This window comes from Mesitornis unicolor, unplaced genomic scaffold, assembly GCF_000695765.1.
Source record: "Mesitornis unicolor isolate BGI_N332 unplaced genomic scaffold, ASM69576v1 scaffold5812, whole genome shotgun sequence".
NCBI lineage: Eukaryota > Metazoa > Chordata > Aves > Mesitornithiformes > Mesitornithidae > Mesitornis > Mesitornis unicolor.
In genome coordinates this window covers 1-24,058 of record NW_010171099.1, presented here as the reverse complement: position 1 = coordinate 24,058, position 24,058 = coordinate 1, and the positions used below count along the sequence as shown (strand labels likewise).

The 24,058-nt window shown below is 41.9% G+C and overlaps 1 protein-coding gene across 1 annotated transcript; it reads left to right on the top strand.

The window, feature by feature from the left end:
* Positions 1-3,354: 3,354 nt before the first annotated feature.
* Positions 3,355-23,817, top strand: LOC104534732 (inter-alpha-trypsin inhibitor heavy chain H2-like; the record flags this gene model as incomplete). Its single annotated transcript, XM_010179899.1, has 15 exons — positions 3,355-3,486; positions 5,044-5,118; positions 10,355-10,390; positions 11,092-11,264; positions 11,979-12,083; positions 12,427-12,589; positions 13,874-13,981; positions 15,487-15,615; positions 16,267-16,383; positions 17,614-17,782; positions 19,307-19,432; positions 20,300-20,481; positions 21,651-21,836; positions 22,908-23,047; positions 23,609-23,817. Coding segments are annotated over exons 1-15 (2,002 nt in total), but the record flags the coding sequence as incomplete, so codon positions are not given.
* Positions 23,818-24,058: the final 241 nt, after the last annotated feature.

Here is a 24,058-nt window from a genome sequence, read left to right as displayed (position 1 = left end):
CCGTGGGAGACTGTGTCAAAGGCTTTACTTTACTCATTTTCCTCATTTATTTTCCTCATTTATTTTCCGCATTTATTTTCCTCATTTACTCATTTATTTTACTCATTTTCCCAGAATGATTGGTGTGTAGTGGTATGAATGTCAGGGCAGTAGACACCCCATGCAAGTGTGTTGCCTTGCAGGTACACTCTGTTCTTACCTGGATCACTGGAAACTTTCAGATGAGAAATTCAGTTTGGGAAACTGGCTATCTCTTAAGAGAGAATTTGTGAGAATTTCTCCTCAGGTGCAAGCCAAGATAACAAAATTAAGTATTCTGAGTAGCAGACTATGCCCAGCAGTAGCTCCAAGTGCTTCAGGGAGGACAGTCATGAAAACTTCCTTCCACAGGAATCTCAGCCATGGAGAGGACTGGTCATGAAACAGCCCAGTGGACACATACCACAGAACACCTTACTGAGATCTTGTCCTCTTTGTGAAATTCTGGGGAAGTTCACCTAACCTGATAGCGAATGGTAAAGCTCTGAGCATCCTCAGCATTTGTTTCTCCTGTGTATTTTCTGCACCTTCTCCTTGACAAATTTTTGGGCTCTTTTGGGCAGTATATTTGAGCGGTTCGTGCCATCTAGTGGTCACATTGGTTTCCCAATCTTGTTATTTTAACTTAAAAATTAATTGAGAGACATTTCAGCTACAAGAGGACTGAAATAAGGGATCGGGAATTTAATGTTCAAAGAAAATTCTATTCCATAGAGACTTCTTCATCTCTTCAGAGCAGCAGTGATTAGCTTTCCGATCCAGCCTCTCAGATACCCCCATAAGAGCTATCTTAAAATGTTATGTTTCTGGCGAGAAAGGACTGCTCCCTCTGAGCTAGGGGCATGTGTGTGGACAGAAGTCAGGTTAGAGGGAAAATTCAAGCTGTAGTAGATACCGTCAACACAGCAAAGACTGGGTGCCCCATGCCTGCTGTTCTTGCAGTCCTGGATAAGCCCTGTCATAGCCATAGCTCCAATTGCACCCGATGAGGTTTTCCTAAGCTAAATTTAAGGTAGCTAACCTAAATACTGCTAGCACTACAGGCACACAGCACTGGGCAAAAAAACACCTCAGAGGTTGAGCGAACACTGAGTCCAAGGCATATGTGATTAGATTGTCAGTCCCTTGACTACATGATTTGAAACCAACCTGGATGTTTTGGAGCTGTGTGCCTGGGCTTTTAATGCTGAGATTTTCCTCTGCTCAAAGCACCTACAGTGGTGATAAACACAGAGCAGCTCCAGGAGGTGGGAGTCATCTGATGAGATGTAGATGTTCCCAGAGCTGGTGTCCTCCTCTGAGCTCTCTGACTGGACTCCCTATATTATACATGGCATAAATTAGACCCAGCAGAGGGCAATTCCATCCCATCCTATGGTGGATGCGGGTAATTAAATTGAGTCAGACATCATATGGTCAGAAATAGAAAAAAACTTTATTTCTGTGGACTAAAAAAGAAGACAAAGATACACAGTAGGGTATTCCCATTCCTTATTATGCTACTTATTGAGAAACCCTGCTCTGATCCTCCCCATTCTCCTTCTGTATGCACACCGATTCGCCCCCATCTCCATGGGAAGCTGCAACAGGGAAGATGACCTGAAGTAATGTAGGGTAGGGGAAGAGTGTCCATGTCATGCTGTTTGGGTCCAGTGACCTCTGCACTCTGAAACATGGACCATCCGAAAGCTGAACGAGAGCTTACCTAAGCTTACTAAATAGGAGATGTGAGGAACCACTGTGTGGTTGGATTAACATATGTCTTTGAAGGTTATCCACTACTCTGGGTACACCCTACAGGCTCCTAAACTTTGTAGGAAATCCAGAGCCATATCATCTCCAAGTAAAAGATCCGAGATTTTCCAAAAGATCTTGGGAGAGACCAAATCAGAATTGGTTATTTAATGCCTCTTTCAACATAATAGCTGTGAAACAGTATATGGAGCTCTCATGTGACAAGTTCAAAGTGATCAAAAGGTTGTGGGATTTTCTGCAGTGTATATTTAGGATGTGGAACTTCTCACAAGATGCTGTGAATGCTAAATTTTATCCAGTCTCTTCAGAGGAGATGGTAAGTTTATGGAAAATAAATTAATTGAGCACTACTAAACAAACGGAAGCCATCTCCTGGTCAGGAGGTACCATAGCTACAAGTAGCTGAAGACTAGAAGCATCTTTGAAAAATACTTTATGTGCTTGCTCCATTTCTTATGTTCTCTCCTAAGCACCTTTGACAGCTTTTACATGGCAGTGAGCTGCAAGGTCACTGTTCTGCTTGTGTTCCTTTTGAACATCTGAATGTAGTTACAGGTTTCAGCCTGAGAAACAATCTGTTGAAAAGATGTGTAACAGTAGACTGTTGCTGCAGAAATCTTCTATGGAAACATAGAAGTGTAACATGGGATAGCAGAATATAAAGTAATGTAATGTAATGTAATGTAATGTAATGTAATATAATATAATATAATATAATATAATATAATATAATATAATATAATATAATATTCTTGTCTGCTGTTTAGTTGCTGGATCTATAAAGTAATTCAGTCTTTTCCACTGAGGTTGCTCAGATGTCTGCAAATTTCCTTTCTTCCTGGAGGAGTGGAAGGGGTTCCCCAGGTTCTTCTACCAGAAACCGCCTTATTTCTCCCTATTGCTTTGCTAGGTTACTTTACCCCATCCCTTGAGCCCAAAGAGGCAGGGAGGCCAAAACAGTTTCAAAAGGAGAAAGTACAGGAGCTGTACAACATGTATTTGAGACTATCATCAGCTGTTTTCACAGGACTAACTGTGGAAAACTAGGACTATCCCACCACCAGCTATGATCCTTTCCCAGCCAGAGTGGAAAAAGGCTATTTATGTGGGTCAAGATCCAACCCAAAGGTCTCTACCAATCCCTGTGAGATGGCTGGGGGGATGAGCCCTTGGAGAAGCACAAAGGTGCTGCCTCCATCGCTCTGAGAACCAGTCTTCACCTCATTTACTATAAACAAACAAGCTAGGAGGGAGTTCTTGCTTTGATCTTTCAAAGTTTTGGATACTCCAAGGTCTGTGCCTAGCAGGAAATTAGTCAAACATCATGGGAAGCTGCAAAAGCAAGACGTGAGCCTATCCAAGCCTGAGCTGTTATCGAAGGCAGAGGCGAGTGAAGACACTATTTGGATAACCCTTGCTCAGGCACCACAGCTCAGACTTGCGTTGCAAGGCAAATATTTACCTACGGCCTAAACAAAGTCAGCGTTTCAAAACTTTGTTCAAAATACTGCATAACCCTGAGCTGTTTCCTTGAACTTGCCTCAGAGAAGGAAAGATCTTGTGCCTGGTACCTATGCGGGCTGCTCTCAGGAGACAAGCAGGAAGAAAATGAAGCATCTGCTCTGCTTCCTGGTTTTGTTCCTCATTTCTGGAGTAGGAAGCTTTGATCTTGTTATCGACGAAATCCCAGATGTGAGTATTTCAAGGCAAGGCCTAGGTCTCACTTCTGTGCCGAAGTCTGACTTCGGTGGGAGCAGAACTGGGTCACTGCTTCATAGCTCTGCCTGTATCTCATGAATTTTCTTCTACTTTTAGCTGTACATGGTGTTGCTCTGATAATTGGTTTTCACCTGTCATTCGCAGTGTTGCTTTTTTAATATTATTAATGTTGGTGTAGTCTGGGTGTAACTCCACATTTCTTTTCAAGCGGAATCCATATTTTTACCTCAACTTTGCCTTTTCTGGTGGTTTCAAACATTCAAGTGGACCTCTGTGCTTAGACCTTCAGTGCATTTTATATCTTTTCTCCTTGGAATAAGCAGAAACAGAGCACCTAGATATCTTTGTGGGTGGGGTAGGAGACCCCTGTATGGACCACTATGAACTTCAGCAAAGCTTCATATGGACTCAGGTTTTTGTTATGGAGTTAAGATCCTATTGACTGTATATTCCTCAGCAAAGTGATGAGATAATTTATAGAAGAGCTTGTGTTTGCTTAGGATAATATAATGATGAAAAGAAGTATAGATATAGCTTTGACTCTGAAGCTGAGTCCGAATTTAAACCCCCGGAATCAGGTGAACTTAAATTTGGGTGCCTATACCGATTTCCACTTTGCAGTGTGTATTGCAATATTTCTGTGAAGTCAGCAGGGATGTTGTGAAGCTTTCTTTTCCTTTGCAAGATTAACAAAAAGAATTAGTGAGGGGGGGTATCCTCTTTTTTTCTTCTTCTTCTTGCAGCCCTTTTCATGACACAGTGAGTTTTTTGTCCTGAGTTTGTAATTCCCAGGAGAAATATTCCAGATCTGTTGTCCTTTCTAACCATAGATGCCACATCAGTTTAACATCAAGGTGCTGAAACAATTTAAGTTAGTTTTGTGCAAATCTGTCTGTGTATGCTATCATACAAGTTGGAGAGCACCTCATATACTTAAACTTCTTTATTGTCATAAATTAAACTTCTAACAAAATTTAATTAAGAGCATTACTGTGGTGTAAGAACCACGCTTCTAATAGAATCAGCTTTACACATGGAAAATACCTGATGTTCCTTTGCTCTCAATCAGACACATTTAATTCTCAGGCATATTAGTATAAAATCAGAGACCATTTCTACTAGTTTGAGCAGAATTTCTCTGAACTTGATGGCCTAAGTGAGATAATTATCTGAAATGCTGTAGTTACCATGGCTGGACCCATCCTGATTATAATCTGCATCTTGCTCTTTATGGTCATTTGAGTGCATTAAATATTACCCCTTGTTTCAGAAGGAAAAGTTGTAAAATTATGTTGAAGGCCACGTCCTTATAAGAGCATACAGAACTAGTTGGCCACAGATGGAAACTGAGTGTGTGAAGATGCAGCATTTTGTTCTGAAATAGTTTGTGCCTGAGTTGCCTTTTTGCACCAAGGGGAGGTAAATTCCCCTTGGAACTCCATTAGAGTGTCAATCAATAATAAATCAAGTGATAAATCAAACAGCAAGGCAGCAGCAACACCTCTTTCTTTCTTCCTCTTTCTTCTCTAGGAAGTGGAAAACCTGATCGACCTAGAAATCGATGGATTTCCTTCAAGTTCCAAGATGAGAAATGGCAGGTACCAGGTACAGTACCCAGAAATGCTTCAAAAAAAGGGGAATAAGAATGCCTGGGAGCAATCTCCAGGTGTTTTGTGCAACCAGGTGGTATCAACAGGTTCTTATGGGCCTTCATACCTTCATATCTCTTGTTGGGATAAGAACTGCCATTATCCTTGATGCAGTGCCTGGCACGACAAGGCTTTGTTCCATGTCTGAGCTGCTGAGAACCATAAAACAGATGCTAAAGTATTGAAATACTTGTCTGTCTAACGTCATGTGTGGGAAAAATCCCATCGGAACTGATGGGGCTTTTCTATGAGAAAATGGAGAAGGACTTCAGACATTGGCCATGTAGACTGAAACCTTTCAGTTCTGCAGGTAGCCCATTCATTCATATTGAACTCAGGTCAAAAGGGTGCAGCGCAGTGTCACATGGGTAATGAGCTGCTGGAGTTTGAGACCAGGGAAGAAAACGTATTTACAGCACACTGATGTGTTGTAGATTAATGTGTTTTGTCAGCTTCTGAAACAGGAACATGTAAAACAGCATCGCAGGAGTTTTCTTGTGTTTTATACAGTAGTAATTAATGATAATGATCGTGAAATCAGTTGTTTGAAGGTATTAACTTTTATTACACTGAATGAAAGATGTGATGGTCTGAGTGGACCTTATCCTTCACCAAAGCTGCCTTTGGTGCTGCCTTTCTTGAACTTGTTCAATACAGTGAAAACAAAAGATTCTCTTGAGTAAAGTTGGATTTCCCAACATCTTTGAAGTTAAGCATAGGCAAATGCGATTCTTCTTTTTCCTAAGACTTTCCAAAAGGGTCCTCATACAGAGTGTAAATGTAACTTATTGACACCTAAAGCCCCCATTACACTGCCAGAAAAATGAAAGATTTTAGCACAAAAGTGAATCAAGCCGGCTTACATTTGTCAGACCAGTATTTAAATAGTTTAATCATGATCTAAGCAGAAATCTTGTCCAGCTGTGCTTCTTCAGGGCATCATTGCTTTCCAACATGTCTGTATTAGTGCCAGATGCATTATGCTGCCTCTGTTCCCCAACTTTCCAGATACATAGTGGTATAGACCTATACGTGCAGCAATTTGCAGTTCTACAAGTGGATTTAGTTTTCCAGTTATCCTTTATATTCCCACATATTATTTTCCATCTTTTACCTAGAAATGAGCCTTTGCAAACCAACAGAAATAAGGTCTCGGCTATAGGATGAGCTACCCTTATGTTAGTTGAGTCACAATAAAAGATTAATAAATGAGGTTAAACTGAACTATGCAAAACACTTTGAGACAGCAGCCCTTGACCAACAGCAGGCATACAGTTATTTACTGTGGATCACCACAGGAAGGTTGTCTTCCAAATTATTGCTTTAGTGCTAAGCTTTTCTACAGTGAGCTCACTAGCCCATGAGCAACAAGACAGCAGAACTCCTCTGCAGATCCTACTGATGAGCTGTAAAGAGAAAGAATTGTTTTCTAGGGCCAGATCATGTATTCAGGTGAAAAATATTTGCTCCTGAGTAACTCCAAAATACTGTGTCTCAGGTATGTGAATGGCCCTTGTGACCACAGAAACAGAGCACAGGTAACCTTGTGAACCTCCATATGATGGTGCACTGCCGTTATCTCTGTTTTGGAGACCGATAACAGAGCTTTTCCTAGACTGCAAAGCAGGATGTTCTGTAGCGTGTCCCTCAGTCCTGGTCCTGATCTCTGGCTGTCCAAAGCCAGGTGAGATCACACCTATTTCCATACCACTGTGGCTGTCTGGTTTCCTCTTCATGAGAACCAGCACAAGACAGAAATGAGGACGGAGAGGATGGAATCAGCTGCCTGGAGAGTCCACTGGCTGCCAGGGTACAAACAATACCAAAAAGACCAGGACTCATCTGTAGCACTATGAAGACAAGCTGTGCCAAGACCTAGGTTTGAAATTGCTCCTCTTGCACCTCACAGTAAAAGGGCCGTGATCCCCAGAAGGAGTCTGAAGAGGTTGCAGTGAAATTGCAGTGAGTTAAAAGCTGCTTAGGAAATGGCTCACATGAAAACAAATGAGTCTATAAGGAAACAGCACCTCAAAGAACTGGGAGAACATGCCCTGTAGATCTCATCTTCTTTCTAGTTTGTCATGCTGGACATCTGCTTTTCAACATTTTCCTTAATTTACAGATTCTTTTGACTTTCCATAGGAATTTTCATTCCCCAGTAGAAAAGTAATTTCCTTCGAATGCAGCATAACATCCCTGAATCTTGCTTTACTTGTTACTAAGTCACACCTCAGAGGTAGCCATGGACCACAACTTGAAAGCAACCATAGAATCATTAAGGTTGGAAGAGACCTTTAAGAGCATAAAGTCCAAAAAGACACGATTATGAGCCAGTCATCCCATATGTGACCTAAAACCTGCAATCTCTTGTAATGCATTACTTCTTGTAATGCATTCTCCTCTTAGACACCATGGGTTTCTTCTTCCACTGACAGGACAGGAGGAATCAGGATCAGCAGCCCTGGGTTATGGTTAGATTGAAGGACCCAGTGTTTTCTTGATGGTAGACTGCACAGTAGTTGCAATGTTCATACACAGTGATTTGAACAAAGATCATTATGGAGGACTAAATACCCATGGCCTGCACAGATCTCAGGTCTCAGTACCTGAAGATAGGGCCCAGTATCTATCAAGATCAGATCCTAAAACTGTTCTACCCTAATCAGCAAGTTGCCACACTTTAGATATTGCACAAGATACTGTTTCTATGCAGCGTGGTCATCAGCAGGTCAGGATATGGCTTAAAGGCAAGGATCAGCCATGAATCCGCATGCCAGAAAAAACACAAGTCTCATGTGCCACGGAAGTTCCTACAAAGCCCATGTTGTCAGCAACCACACCAGCGCTCAGACCTGAAGTGTAGTTATCGACAGCTCTGTCCTGCTGCCTTGTTGGCATGGCTGCCCTTTGCAACCTCTGAGATCCTAGGGGGATGGTTGGCCCATCCCATGTCTGCTCTCGAACAGCAGCAGTGGGAGTCATTGCATGTGCAAGTGATAATCTCATGTCCCCATCAGTGCCTCCCCCTTCTCCTCCACTCTTACAAAAAAAAAAACCCAACAACCCCCATAACAAACAAAAATAAAACTACATTTTAAAAAAATAAAATAAATAAAATTTAAATAGAAGGAAATCTGGACATGACAAAAGCTTTAATCACCATTTGTAAAGTGAGTTTGGAACCCTAAGCTCTCCTGAGAACCAGAAAAGTACTGCAATAAACCAGATCCCCTCTGTGCTAAGGTCTTTGTCTTCGTCTTTTTAAAATTGAATTTGTTTCAGTTAAGGTTGGTTTAGTCTTAATTTGTATTCATGCTGGCGATGTTTCTTATGCCAAGGATATCTGTGGGGACAACAGTCATTCTTCACACACTGGTTATCAGATGTGAGGGGTCCAGTTCATTGTACAGTGATGTCTGTGGGGTGTCAGCATGGACTGAGCAAGGATCAGTCCATCAGGCTGTGCAGAGGCTCTCTAGAGAGCCATAAACTTTCAGATCCTGTAATCCCAGTCCAAATGTTTCAGGTGGAGCCTGTATAGCCTTTATAGTAAATACAAACCTGCATTAGTTCTCAGGCAGGCAGAAATCCTGCATTCTCTCTATGTGGCTTTAGAGAGTCCTTAGAATCACCTCATTAAAAGGATCTTGCTATGACATGCATCATCTCTTATGCAGCCCAAGATTTTCCTATTAACAGTATATTAATTAGCTTCAAATGAACTTTAGTACCCATATAGCAAAACTTATGTGTATCATGTGACTAATGCAGTTTTCACAGAATGACAGAATTGTTATGGTTGGAAAAGACCATTAAGATCATCAAGTTCAGCCCTTAACTCTACCCTGCCCACTTCTAAGCCCTGCCCCTGAGCACCATGTCTAGATGGCTTTTAAATACATCCAGGGGTGGTGACTCCACCACTTCCCTGGGCAGCCTGGTCCAGTCTTTGATAACCCCAACTTTTCGTAAGCATTTTCTTTGGCTTTGGGTCCTCTTGGATTCAAGTACTACCAAAACCCGAGATGAGATTGGTCAGTTTTGGCACATTTTTATAATTTAGCCGTCAGTATCTGAACTACTCTCCCTAAGTTCCTGCTCATCATCAGTGGAGGTGAATGGTTCAGTTGTCTACATGTACTGATCTAGCAGTGTCCAAGACACCTTACTGGGTGTCAGATACCATGCAAGACTTACAGGAGCCTCATGGTCTCCTGTAGCCCCAGCTGAAGACCAGGGTGGTACCCTTGGGCATCCCCAGCAGCACTGGGCACCCACTCCCCTTATCAGTACTGGCAGCATGGTTTAGGGCAGGACTCAATCAACCAAATGGGGGTATCTCTTTTCAGACAAAACTTGACTGTAAAGAGCTGTGCTTGCATAGTTCTGAAGATAACACCAAAGTAGATATCTGCATTAAACAATTGCATCTCCCCTTGGGACTAGGTGAGCCAAACCCCATCCCAGGATTACTCACGCAAGGTAAAATTTTAGGGAATTAAACAGAATTCTTCAAATGGCCACAAGATGTCACCACCTCTTCATAGAAATTTCCAAAGGGAGCTATTCATAGGGCAAGGGGGAAAAAAACAACTGTTAATGAGCAGTTTCAGCTCTTCTGAGCAGTGCATACCTAATTTTACATATAAGTAAGTATATACATGTAATATCGATTACACAATAGCGGTTTTAAGCATGCATATTGCATATAATACAATACTGTAAATATACGTTCTATAATGTAAATGAAAATAGAATGAGCTAAAAAGGTCTGGATTTGAGGGATTTTTTTTTCCACTTTTCCTAGAAAAACAATAAGATATTTTTTGTGTTAAAAGCTAGGGTTTCTGAGTATGACTTTTTGCCAGCATGTTTTGCTTTCAGGAAGAATATTTTTGTTCTAGAAGAGAACATTTTCTATGAAAAATAAAAGACAGAAGAAGAGAGCTGTCCTTCTGTTTTCGGTTGCCTCTAAGTCACAGGTGGGAGATAATGTGCTCCAACAACCTGTGTACAAATACATAAAATAAGACAAAAGGAATATGCACACTAAGTCTGAGAAATCAAACCAATTCTGAACATCTTGGAAAGCAGCTTTTAGGTGCTACCACTGTCTGATCCCCGTCTTGAAACAGCCTCAATCTGTGTTCTTAGCTTTGCTGAAATACGTTTTCCATGTTTGTCTCTTCCAGCGAAGCACATCTGACTGGGGGTATGTTGGAGATCTGGTGAGTTTTTTTTCTACCTCTGTAGAAAATAATACTGAACAAAGTGATTTTCTAGTTAACCATTTTTTGGAAATCAATCCTCTTGTTTGCTCAGTTCCTTGTTTTTACTGCTGGTTGGGTATTAACCTATTTTCTTTAAACAGAGCACTGTTTGCACAGTGCTGTTTATACAACTGCTCTTGGAGGGAGAAGGGTATGGCAAATATGGAGAAATAAGCATCAAATGTGATTAGACAAAGGCAGTATCTTAATATATCTTAATACTGCTCTCCTGCTGCCATGGTTTAACTGTTTACATGACTAGGTTGTCAAGTCTCCTCTATTTAGGACCTTTATTGAAAATGTAAGCTCTCTCCTCAATATATGATGTTGAGGATTACTGTGTACCCTTCTATGTTGGATTATACCGAGTCATTCCAAGGACTAGTTGCATGGTCAAAAGAAAGGAAATTATTCCAGCTTAATAGATCTCCCTTTCAGAAATGTTATAATGAACTATATTCACATAAGTATCCTGTCACAATTGCCAGGTAAAATATGGAGGTGTCTTGAACTTGAGTTCATGTCCCCTCTGGCTGCCATAATGTAACGAACAGCAGTTGAAAAAAAGACACTGAGACTATAAAAGGGGTTGATATTGCCCTCTAGGGCACATTTTCTAGCTGTATCCCACATTTATAGAGTAATTTTGTCAATTACAGGTGGAGGATGATGACAAGATAGGTCTTTACAGCTACAAAGTTCAATCCACTATAACGTCACGGTTGGCCAACACGATGATCCAAGCCAAAATGGTGAATAATGCAAAGCGGTCCCAGCACATAGTGTTTGATGTACAGGTCCCCAAAGGAGCTTTTATCGACAACTTCACCATGTAAGTAGTTGGCAGGTATCGGCCTTGTGCTTTGACAGGTTCAGTGTGGTGGCAGAATGTGGTGAGAGGGAAGTATTTGTAAAAGCAAAAGACCTCTTATTGTTTTCCGGGTTCCATGTAATTTTAACAGGCTTTCTCAAAGAAAAAAGGCTCATGTCATCAGTCTGTCTGTCTGTCTCTTCCTCTCCAGTAATTATTGGCCATTGGCCAATGTTGACAAAATTTTACAAAAGAACAGAAGTCTCAAATAGGCTTAGATCCTACCTGCCTTGTGCAAGTTGGCAGCAGATCAAAGGAGGCAGAGAGACCCAAATTAGAGCCCTCACTGAACAGAAAGAAAGTAGACTGGCTTAGTATCCATTCAGAGAGACAGCAGCCAGCTTGGTGGTCAGAAGATGTGTCCTGACCCATGTTCCAAAACAGTCATGACATCAGTAATTGCCTGTTTTGCCCAAAGGATGGGAAAGTGTGAAGGAGGTGAGGGAGAGAGAACAGATCCTCCTCCGAGTACAAAAGTGATGGCTACTTGAAATAAAAAAGCAGGTAGGAAAAAAGATACAGATGGAAGCCAGACTTCATTACTTTGGGGTTGATCAAGAGCCTTATATTATTTCCCACCAGCTTAGATTTCAATGATGTTTTTCTTAAGTGAAGAAACAGTTGTGAATTGTAAAGTTGTTTCTTTTGCAAACTGTCTGTGCTTCTCTCTCCTAGGGATATCAATGGTATAACATTTACCAGCAGAATTCGGGAAAAATCTGAAGCCAGAAAAATGTATGCTCAAGCAAAAGCCAAAGGCAAAGCTGCTGGAATAGTAAGGTATAAAGGCTTTGACACGTGGATATGGTACTGAAGTTATTTAGAGGAGAACTGAAGTGGCCCATCCCAGGAACAGCGAGATGAGGGGGGACCCCGCAAATGGATGTGGGTTGGAGAGACAGGTTTTGCTTACTTATGGCAACTCTGATATTTAATTGTCAAAGACTTAACTTGTGTTCCTACTTCCAGCTTGGTAAAACATAATGTGCTAGCAGACAACTGCAGTTCCCTGGTATAGGCCACAATTAGAATTAGACCCAGCAAATGTATAACTCTAAAGCACTAATGCAAAGAAGCTCTCTCCTTGCACATTCTCAAAATAACTCCACAGCTGACTTTTCAGGAGCAATGCCATGGATATGGAAAACTTCAAAACGGAGGTGAATGTGCCCCCAGGGATGAGGATCCAATTCGAACTTCACTACCATGAAATGATTCGAAGGAAACTGAGCTCCTATGAACATCTCATCTCTGTGAAGCCAGGACGCTTGGCAAAGCACATGGAGGTAAAGTAGAGCTGGTGTGTGTAGGCAGCACCCCATGGGTGAATCCTCACTGAGAAAGCAGCCAAGGTTCCTACAAGCCCCACAGTAGGACGCTTCATCTACAGCTGCTTCCTTTCATATGAGCTTGGTACAAATAGCCTCAAGGTCACTGTGTAGACCGGCATGAGACACTTCAAACCAGGAGCTATGTAGTTACATGCTTGAGGAGCAAATGTGTCCTGCCTCCTGTCATACTAACACAGTTGGGCATCTCCTGAATCGTGACTGACTCACGTCAGAACCGCTTGGGCAAGCAGGCTTTGGGCTATATATACCCTTGTGTAAACTTACCTTGACTGAAAGAAAACAAAGAGTATTTGTCATTTATTTGGAACAGTGCTTTTCACAATTATCCCAACTTCATGAGATAGTGATCCTATAAGAACAGATGATCTCTGAATGACAGTCCATCCACAACTGGCTGCCAGAAGATGATTTGTCTTATTCTTACCCTTTCTTATAAACATTCATGGGTGTCTTCTGTCATCCATCAACAGACACAGGATACAAGGGTAGCTGGACATTCCCATCTGGCCATTCTGATGTTCCTGTTTCATAAACGTCATCATCAGCTTTCCATGGCTTCAGCACAAGCTGTATATATATTTGTTGCTCACATTTCCTTGGTGCAGGCTGTTATCTGCTTCAAGCTGTCTGAAGGCGTGAGTTAATCTTACTGAAAACGATGCCATGTCTTGTCTCCTAGTAGTCTAACTAACTATTCAGAAACACAACCAGAAAAAGCCCTTGCCTCAGGCTGACATGAAAAAACCTTTATTTTTTTAAATCACCTTGGCTATCCAACCAAAAGCAAAAATCCTGTCAACAGCTTGAGTAGAGAGGAAAAGATCTCATCATTGAGTGTGAGGACTCATCATCCTTCTCGCCATCTAACCCAAAGCAACGCTTAGGCAGAATAATGTCATGCTTCTTCCATGCTTACAGCATAAACAATGTTATCACCCTTGACTCCTACCCCACCACTTGCCCCAGGGGTTGAAAGAGAGAGGAAGAATGAGAGTTTCCACTAAAGTGTCTCTATTCTTTGGACATATGTATTTTGTCTTTCCATCGTGGTCTATTTTCAGCATTGCATGGATCCCCACCACTAATGACGCTGGCTCTTCTGGAGCGTTCTCAAAGGCAATCCACCCCCCAGCTGGAGCTTGCCTGTGGAGGGTTCATAAGACCCTCATACAGCACTGGTAGGGCTTCATACCTAATATCCTTCCTTCCTGCCTTTAGGTGGACGTCCGTATTATTGAGCCACAGGGACTTCGCTATGTGCATGTTCCTAATTCACTCGGAGATCATTTTGATGGAATCACCACCATCTCCAAGGGAGAGAAAAAGGTAACAGTCACAGACTGGAAATAACATGAAAACTTCAGGTTTCATGCTTGTTCCGATGCAGTCACGGCATTTTTTTTGTACCTGCTGGAAGTATGCAGAAATATGGCCAAAAAATACAGTGTCTTTGTTATTGATAACTAGGTGTATGAACAAGATGCTCAAATACTACAGTGAGAGCAGTATCAAAATGGTGTGTAGTTTGCCCACCTTTGTCTAAAGCTTTTAATTTGTAATTCTGAAAGAGCAATGCACTGGGATTACTGGATATGAAAAAAGTAGGTGATGAATATCAAGTGGAATAACCATTCTGTAACAACTCCACAATCTCCATTTCAATGGCAAACTTCTGCATAGGGACTTATTTTAAGACTTGACATTCTTACCCCAGCTTTCTCCAGCATAGCTCTTGTGTGTAAGTAAACTCTCCAACAGGAGAGAAGTTTTTCCTCAAGAAACTACAAGTAGTGACTCTGTACAACTCTTTTCACTCTTACATAGACATCTAATACAGGACATGTGAATCAGGCCCAAAAATTCTCTCTGTACTACTATAATAATACGTCAGGCAGTATTGTTTCTCGATATCAGGCTCAGCTCATCCACCTACTTTCCAAGTTTAGCAAATTATTTCAAAGGTAGTGTAAAGAGATAACCTCTGACCAAGCTTAATTGTGAATTTGAAGGCAAATAAGTGAACAGTAACTCAAAGTCCCATTCAGCTGCTGTTATTTTCGTCAATTATCCGGAGGTGTGGTTTGTTGCTGTTATTAAACTTCACTGTCATGGCAGTATTCTTAACAGCATATGTAACTAGGATATAGCAAAATATTGCCAGTATTAAGATTCTCTCACATAGTCTTGTTCACAACATTAATGCAGAAACAATTTTCACGTGTTTCAATGACCTTGCATCGTAAGACGGGTCCTGCACAAGCATTAGACTCTGTGAGTGTACGTGAAAGCTTGTTGCTGGCTATATATATTATGTCGTCTCTTCTCAGGAAATTTCAAGTTATCCAGTCAAAGCAGAGAAATAATACCATACAGTCTGCATAACCAGCCACGTGAAAATGATTCCTGGTACTCAATTTACAGACAAATTACAAGCTCTCATTTGTTCGGGTAAAAAATCAATTAAAAAGTTATTTTTAAAAGTTGATTAAATCATGGATAGTTTCAACTGGGAGAATGTTAAATGAGCCAACATGTTAACTACTAGAAACGGTTTGCACAACTCTAATTGAAATGTTTGGTGCTGTAGATACGGGTCACCGTGTTTGTGTCACAGTCGCTACTACTGAATCAACATATCCAGGCAAACCTTAGAGCTGTTTTTCTTTTGAAGTGACAAAGTCCATTTTCTGCTTAAACTAAGTGTTCAAATAGAGAAAGAAGAGAAGTGTTCAGTGAATTAACGTGTTTCAGAACTAGTTGAACTCTTTTCGTTTCAATGATCCACATTTCACTCAACAGCTGATCCGCTGATGATCATTTCTCATTTCAAGGCTCATGTGTCTTTCAAGCCAACGATGGCTCAGCAACGCAAATGCCCCACATGCTCATCCACAGCAGTAGATGGAAATTTTGTGGTGCAATACGATGTGAACAGAGAAACCACAGGTGGAGAACTGGAAGTAAGTGTTGCTGTTTAACTGGGATGGGAATTAACTGCAAATACAAGAATTGCCGTCATTAAGCAAACTGTGCTAAACTTCATCATTCAGGAGAATAAGCATGAGAAAGAGCTCTGTATCCAATTGAAACAACAGAGAGATTTTAAGTGGGCAGAATGGATTTACTTAATTTATGACTAAGACATGGTCCTACATATAGTCAGGAGCAGCTTTCTGTCTTGTCCAAAAGCCAAAGTCTTTTATACCTAGCAGCACTCTGGTGATTTAATATTGAATTAGAGGACACAGCCATTGGAAGTTGTACCAATATATCTCAAGGAGACAACCAGAACATCACTATTTTTATGTTAACATGAAGCAGAATTATGGGGTTGAATTATTACAGACAGAACAGGCTTTTTAAAAACATTTTTCATTCCTCCCTATGCTAATGCATGGCAGTTGTCTGAGAACCAGGCTCTGCTTTCCTTGATAAAAAGTAAAGACTATGGAGTATAAATGGTGTAAGGCTACAAATACAGAGACGTGTGGAGTTGAAAGTTAGATCTGGCCCATAAAGAAGAGTAACATCTTCTGCTCTGTTATTCTTTTGAGTTCTCTGACATCTTTACTATAGCTCAGTTCACTGTGATATTTTATTTTATTTTACAGATTTTTAATGGTTATTTTATTCACTTCTTTGCTCCGGAAAATCTTGATCCTCTGCCCAAAAACATTTTATTTGTTATAGACGTCAGTGGCTCGATGTGGGGACTGAAAATGAAACAAGTAAGTGTTTGACCTCTGTTGCAAAATAAACCTCCTGCCAATTTTCCCCATGTGCTTTACCATACAATTCTGTAGCAGACTGGCACTCAAAATTACCAGCTAAGTCGCTTACACTTTGTCAAAAATATCACTGAATTTGGGGAATATTTGGTGAATCAAAGACTTCATGTTTTTACTCGTTCTTTATAGTTCTCCTTCCATGTTACAAGGAGAAGGTGATACCAACAGAATACAGATTTTAGCTCCAAATTAAATTTTTTTCAGACCACAGAACATTTTGCAGAGGCTCTGACCTTCCTTTTCTCTAATCTCCTCTACTGAATCCTGGGAAAGTCTCAGTGGGAATAGTACCTCCCTGCTCTCAAAAAGTTGTAGATAAATTCTTGACAGCCCACTGAAGAGCAGTAAGAATTGTTTAGACAACAAAACCCGCGGCAGGAGAGAGGAATGCAGCAAATAAGAAGTTTTAGTCTGCAAAAGTAAAGGCTTGGAGAGACATAATCAACTTCCAAATACACGAACAATTGTTCTAAAAGGGAAATGCATCAACTGACATTCATGCCCACCCAGGGTAGAATAAGATGGAATCAGATTAATTTAAAGCTGAAGAGATTTATATTAAATATCAGGAGAAACTCTGTAGTGCTGAGTGGGCAGTTGAGGAGGTTGTCCGTCATGTGCCACTGAAGGTGTTTAAGTTTGTTGGGGATGCTCTAGGAATATTTGAATTTACTTCAGAGCACAGTGCTAAGGCTTGGCAGATTGCTTCCTTGGGGAAATCAGTGCTGCATAACTGGGATACGGGCTAACTATCACTTGTTTAAATCACGCATCTTCCAGCAGAAGTTACGCAGCCTGAAATGACAGCATTGCAGACAGAGCTCAGTCCTCTGAGCTGATACAAGCAACACCTCTCTCCTTAACCACAGTGTCTCACAAACTGCTTCTCTCTCTCACCTCACTCTGTGTTAGCAGGAGTTAAGCAAGAATAGGTTGAATCACATGGGTTTGTTTTTGCTAATTGCCTTTTTACTGTGTTTCTTTCATGAAAAGTTCAACTTTATGCAAGAAGTGCCAAAAAAGGAGAGATTTGGATAGCAGATGCTTTTTTGGATTCCAGTGTTCATGTTCTTATTCATCAGAGGCACCTGCTTGCTTGTAGCCACAAGTTAAGAAGATGCTTTCGGCAACAGGAAGCATAAACTAATCTCTTAAATTTCTTCTTCTCAGACCATCGAGGCCATGAAGGCCATATTGAGTGAGCTCCGTGCTGCTGATCAGTTCTCCCTTATCGACTTCAACCACAATGTCCGATGCTGGAGAGATAACCTAGTGTCAGCCACCCCAGCGCAGGTGGAAGATGCTAAGAAGTACATCCAGACAATCCATCCCAATGGGGGTATGAGGTTTTGATTGCAAGGTGCTCATGGAAGTTAGATATCAGTGGAGTTGGTACCTCAGACAACTTTCAGATTGGCAGAGTATTCCTAACAAAAAGGCTGATTCTCAGCTGGGAAAAGCATGCCCTGGGGTTAAAGGAGAGCAAAGGTTCCAGTTAATTGTTTTAGGGGATAAGTTAATTGTTTTAGGATAATGATTTTTTTCTTCTACTGAATAAGCTACAACAGATAGACCATAGACCAGAGAACAGCTGCTTTAATCTGTAAGTGCTGCCCCCAGCCTCACAGATCCCAGATACGCTTGAAAGACCAAGGCCGTCTCATGCCTTTGTAAAGCAGATCCTAAGCAGCCCAGCTTCAGTGTCTCCACTGGCTGTATATTGTAGACTACACCATGATCTACTAAATGTCACCTTGGGCGAACTGTTCATTGGTTTTGTACCTTCATTCCCTCTCTGATAAATGAGGACAGTTGTCTTTTTCAGCCTCATAGCACTTTGGGTGCTTCGTTTGTTAGTGCTTGAGCTTCTTCTACAGAAAGGGCTCCCAATCATTTCAATCTATTGCTCTCTGAAGTGAAATTCTGGTTTAGTTGTTCAGTTATTGGTATGCCAATAGTGTGTAGAGGCTCTCTCCAACATCAGAGCCTTCTGGTGCTGTGGTACCTTCATTTCCAAAATTTTTAACTGGCATTATGTAAGGAAAGATCAACATGAAGTTACAGACCTGAGATCATCAGTGTTCTGGGAATAGGAAGCTCTGTTGGGTATATGAGTGCCTCGTAAGACTGATTTCGTTACCCTAAATGAACTGATAGACAAGCTAAGAGACCTGCACCCAACCAGCGTAGCCAGTTCACAATGCAGCATTTTATTATCCTGTCTCTGGAGCCACTGATGTTTTTGTTCCTTGACAAACAAAATACCTCTTTTCTGACTGCTCAGCCTTCCTACTCCTGTTGTTCTCATACTGATTTCTTACTCAGTCCCTTCTGTGCCACAGGCCAAACATTTAGATAGGCTGAGTAAACATACACCTCTTCTGTTCCAATCAAGATGTCCAAGGCTGGCTGTTTCTGGTTGATACCAAGAAAGAAAGTTTCTTCTCCTCTCATTCAGTCATCTGCCTGCAAACCCACTACTTCTCCTCACAGCAAACAATTCCCAACACCACAAATGGCCCCATTGGAATTAGTGAGGGGGGTGAGGGGAGAAGGTGGAGGTGGCAGCCTAGGATGGAGAAAGGTATCAATATTTGGTCTCTTAATGGAACTTAGTGTAAGATGCATATGTAAGTGTAGATGCAGATGTGTATATATCCATATAAATATATATTCATGAATTTCAACATAATGGTAAGAATGTTCAGCTAGTTATACAAGCATCACAGAGGAGTGGTTTTGCTGCCTTGATCTTAGGTGTTCTCCATGCTGATTATTTCCACTAGAATCTCAGAACTGATCTGGATTTGACCGAGACACTCAACAAGAACCAAACTTGTTTTCTTCATTGTGTCTCTGACAGGCACAAATATCAATGAAGCTCTTCTCCGAGCCACATTCATCCTGAACGAAGCCCAAAACTTAGGCATGTTGGACCCTAACTCAGTCTCCATGATTGTATTGGTGTCTGATGGAGATCCGACAGTAGGTAAGGATCCTACTTTAGGTGAGAAGAAAGGCCACTGGGATTAGCCTGAGAAAAGCATACAACACATAGACACTTTGACAGTAAGTTAAAAAAATTGTTTGCCTTTCTTCCAATGTCTGTGCTGCTCTTTTGCCAAGTACTATAGGTGCTGTGAGGCTTTGCATAGAAGCTTTTTAAAAATGAGCAGATTATGTCATGAAAGTTATGTACTTCTTGCAGTTGCAGAGATGCACAAGTCCTGTGGGAGAGGTAATCACAACAACCTTAGAAAAAATTTTGAATGGCCTTAGCCCGCACTCTGCAGTCCAAAGTGTAACGTCAAAATCAGGAAAATAAAGTAGAAAGCAAATTAATTTGGATTGGATTTGGTACAGGTTAAAGCAATTGTTTACTGCAAGATGCCAGCCCAGAGGAGACTGGCAAGAAAAGTAATTATGAAAAAAAAATTGGTCTCAATGTTGGTAGAGAACATCTGAAGTAGGAGAAACAAAGTAAAACCTCTATGGAGATGTCTTAGTCTGCAAAGAACTCGAAGCAGTAATTCTGGGAGAAGTCTAGATGTGTTACAATTACAAACTGCCCAGAAAGTTAAGAAGAGTACTGGGTATACAAAGATTATGCATCAGATACCCAAAAAAGTGTTCAAAGGAATCATCTTCAGTAGAAACAATTTGTTAATCTCCATCCAGGAGAAGCTCAGATGTTACTGTGGGCACTGCAAAATGGAGATTTGGCATCTGAGCTAGTTGTCTAAATTTCCCTTATATGAAGAGAGAACCAGAGGCACTGAAAGAGCATGAATATGCTTACCTTGATGGAGGCTTCCTCTGTTGTTTAGAAGGATGTCGCCCTTTATGTGTCCCCAAGGTGAGCTAAAGCTGACGACGATCCAGAAGAACGTGAAGCAGAGCATAAAGGATGAATTCTCTCTTTTCTGCCTTGGGATTGGGTTTGATGTGGATTACGATTTCCTGCAGAGAATCGCAACTGACAACCGTGGCATGGCCCAGAGGATCTTTGGAAACCAGGAGACTTCTGCCCAAATGAAGGTGGCCCACTGCTTCTGAAATTGGGGGTCCAGTTCTGTTCACGGCTATGGAGCTGGGTAACTCCACTAGCAGGAGTAGAGTTACTGTAGGTTCAGAGCAGGTGTCAGAAAAAGCATGGTTTCTTCTGGAGAATCCTGCAAGATGACAATCATGCTTACGTGTTCCCTGTTGCAACTTTTGTAGTATATATAACACATACTTTACTGCTCTGTGTAGGATTTATATACTATAACCAGTCCTAACCAGAAAAAAGATTTTCTGAATTAAAATTAAGGTCTGGATTTTACCTCAGACCACTTCAACGCTAACAAAAGGCCTAGATATAAATGCTAAATGTTAATTCAGATTTGGCCAGTGTAAAAAAAGTTTCAGTTCTAGGAGGCTACAGGTCCAAATCAGCAATTGCTGATAAACAAAATCTTACATCCTTATTCTATTTCTATTAACTGGTTTCAACACCTATGCAGGCTTCTCATACTTCTTCTTTCCCAGCAGAGGTGTGATAGGTACACACACGAGTGTGCCAAGACACACTACAGCCCCTCGGTATGAGGCAGCCTCCACCCATAGCACTGTAGGGGTACCCGTTTTCCCTCTGGTCCCATATGCTAAACCCGGCTGTGTCACATCCCAGCAGTTCACAGAATCACAGAATCACAGAATCACAGAACGTTAGGGATTGGAAGGGACCTCAAAAGATCATCTAGTCCAATCCCCAAGTACATCAGCCAAGTACAACAGGATCAGAAAGGATAGTCTACAGCACAGAAGTGAACACAAGTGTGATATAGGTCTAGTTTTCAGCAAGAATTAGGTGGGAAGCAGCTGTGTGTCTTACACAGTGGCCAAGAGCTGACCAACCTGATAACAGACTCAGGCCCAAGTACACCTGTGCTCAAGGCTTTTTGATCTAGGAAGAGCACAGCCCATGGGCTTCTGACCGTCTTTTGACTTCCATGGAACTTGGGTGAGATCTTCTCGCTGTACCCTCTTACAGGTGTACTAAAGTCTAAGTATAAAGGCATCCGCATTCTCTGGGACAAGGAAAGTCCCACTTGCACATTAGGGCTCCAGGTTTTGTCACCTGCTGTCCTTTTAGTAAGAGACGTGCATGTGGGAGGGTTGCTTCAGGTACAACAGACTGACTTCTCTGTCTCCTTCCATCCCAGAATTTCTACAACCAAGTCTCCACCCCGCTCTTGAAGAAGATTCAGTTCAACTATCCCCAGGAGTCAGTGTCAGACGTCACCCAAAGCAGCTTCCACAACTACTTTGGTGGCTCAGAGATAGTAGTGGCTGGGAAGGTTGACACGGAAAACCTGCAGCACTTGGAAAGCATCGTCACAGCAACAGCAGTGAGTGAAGGTGTCCCTAGGATACCTGCTCCTGGGGTTGATGGAGATGGTTGAAGAACCGTGAGGTTGATGGCTGGTTCATTTAGTTTTGTGCACAGTCTCCTTGCTGGAGGTTGATGCCAGCAGAGTGTTTTGTCCACTTGAGTTCTGGGCGGGAGTGTGGGGAAGCTCATGGAGGGGGTTGTCTAACAGTGCTGTGAAGCTATTGTGAAACAGCTTCAAGTACAGCCACAAACAGTCTCTACCTGCATCCTGCAGCCTTCCAGAGGAACTTCCTTCTAATAAGTGTACCATACAAAATCCAATTACAAACCAGACTAAGACTGTGGAGACTGTGGAGCACCTTCATGCTTTGTGAAGGTGCAGTGAAGATCCCCTAAGGCGGCTCCTTTCATTGCTGAACTGTTCACTGTTGGAGAGTTCAGGCTAGTGGGTCTACAGTGTGTCAAGTCCTAGCACTGTCCTTTTATGCTCTGCCTCGGGGCATATGTGATAAGACTTTCCTCATGTTTCAGGGCTGCTCTTCCAGGTGAAGTGGGATGGAGTGGGAGTACTAAATCCAGGTCCTTCTTTCTGAGGAGGAAACAAAACATCCACTCTCTTACAGGGCTTAGGAGTTGCCATTAGTTATTTGCTGGAAATATCAAACACAGTCAATAATCTTTCCTGCCTAAACACAGCGCAGTTCAAGGGTGTGTGGGAGAAAGTAGAATTTGGTTTCTGTTGCTCAGGAGAAATTGGATGTGGAAAAGCCTGTGGGGAGGATAGCAGAGCTCTGTTAACAGTAGAAGAAAGGTTGCCTCTTCTTTTGGCATGTGGTAGCACCCTCTTTGGCTATTGCTGACAGCTCCTTTATCCATTTTAATCCACTGTCACTAAAAACATCTTTAACAGAAGACTCTCTTGCTACCATGCAGTCAGGACAACAGTGCTAGGACTTTCTAATCTAGAAGTGACCATGAGCAGAGTCAGAGTTGTTCCTTAATGCCAGCCATGACAAGAGGGAAGTTCAAAGCCTCTCTGTTCTCCTGGGTCACCTTCCACTATCTTTCTCTCTTACTTATTGTGTAGGCAAATGCAGAGCTTGTACTGGAAACCCTGAGAGATGTTGAAGAGCTGGATGGCTTCATGAAGAAAGATAAATACGCAGATCCCGAATTCACTAGGAAGCTGTGGGCTTATCTGACCGTCAACCAGATGCTGGCAGAGAGGTGAGGAGAAACATGGTCAGTGATGGGAGGGAAGTGAAGCTTGAGAGCAATCTGGTCCTCTGTGAGACCACAGCCATGAGGCTGCTTACAGGGTTTCAAATAGGTAAGGTAAACAAATCAAAATAAAGGTAGGTGACATCTTCAGCCACATGCCTCCTATTTTTAGCACTTGCAGATATGAGTAAATAGAGCTTGGAAGCAATTAATTAGAGGAATAAGGGTCAAACAGACCTGGCTGTGGGCCTGAGTGATTGAAGTGAATAGGAGATTTGCCTTATGGAGCCTGAGTAATAGCTATGGGAGGTTCAGGATGAATCCCTTCTGAAGCAGAAAGAGGTCTCCCGCTAAGACCAGGAGATGGACTGGGCTTCTTTGAGTTGAGACGAAAGCCCACAGAAGCCAAGAGTAGTTGTCTTATGGAGGGTGCATTCATGCAGGCCCTCAGCCTTTTCTTCCTGCAGTACCTATCAGTTTGTCTCTATGACCGCTCTGTGGAGGTATTGTCATGGTAGCTGCCCTGTAAAGCTGCTAACCATTACTTCTTTTTTATTTTCCACCTAGAAACACAGCCCCTACTGCAGCTTTGAAGAGGAACATCACCAAATCCATCCTACAGATGTCCCTTGACCATCATATTGTTACCCCCTTCACAGCCATGCTGATAGAGAATGCTGAAAAGGATGAGATAATGCTGGCAGACCAGCCCAAAGACCCCAGAAGGGGCTGCTGCCCAGGTCAGTGTCTCAGTCTGTCCATTACTCTACCTCTCAGTTTGGCTTTGTTCTTCTTCTGTTGGAGGAATAACTGTGTTCACTCTGCATGTTTGTGCTTATGGGATAGCCTGTATATTCAGATAAAGATGACCAAATCTTCAACCAGTTTGAGAACATTCTGTTACACATGTGTTCTTAGGAGGCATTGACTTCAGTGAGGACTGGATGTGCCAACATTGCAATGACGAGATTTCCAATAAGCTTACAGTGTCACAGAATCTCAGGAGTTGGAAGGGAC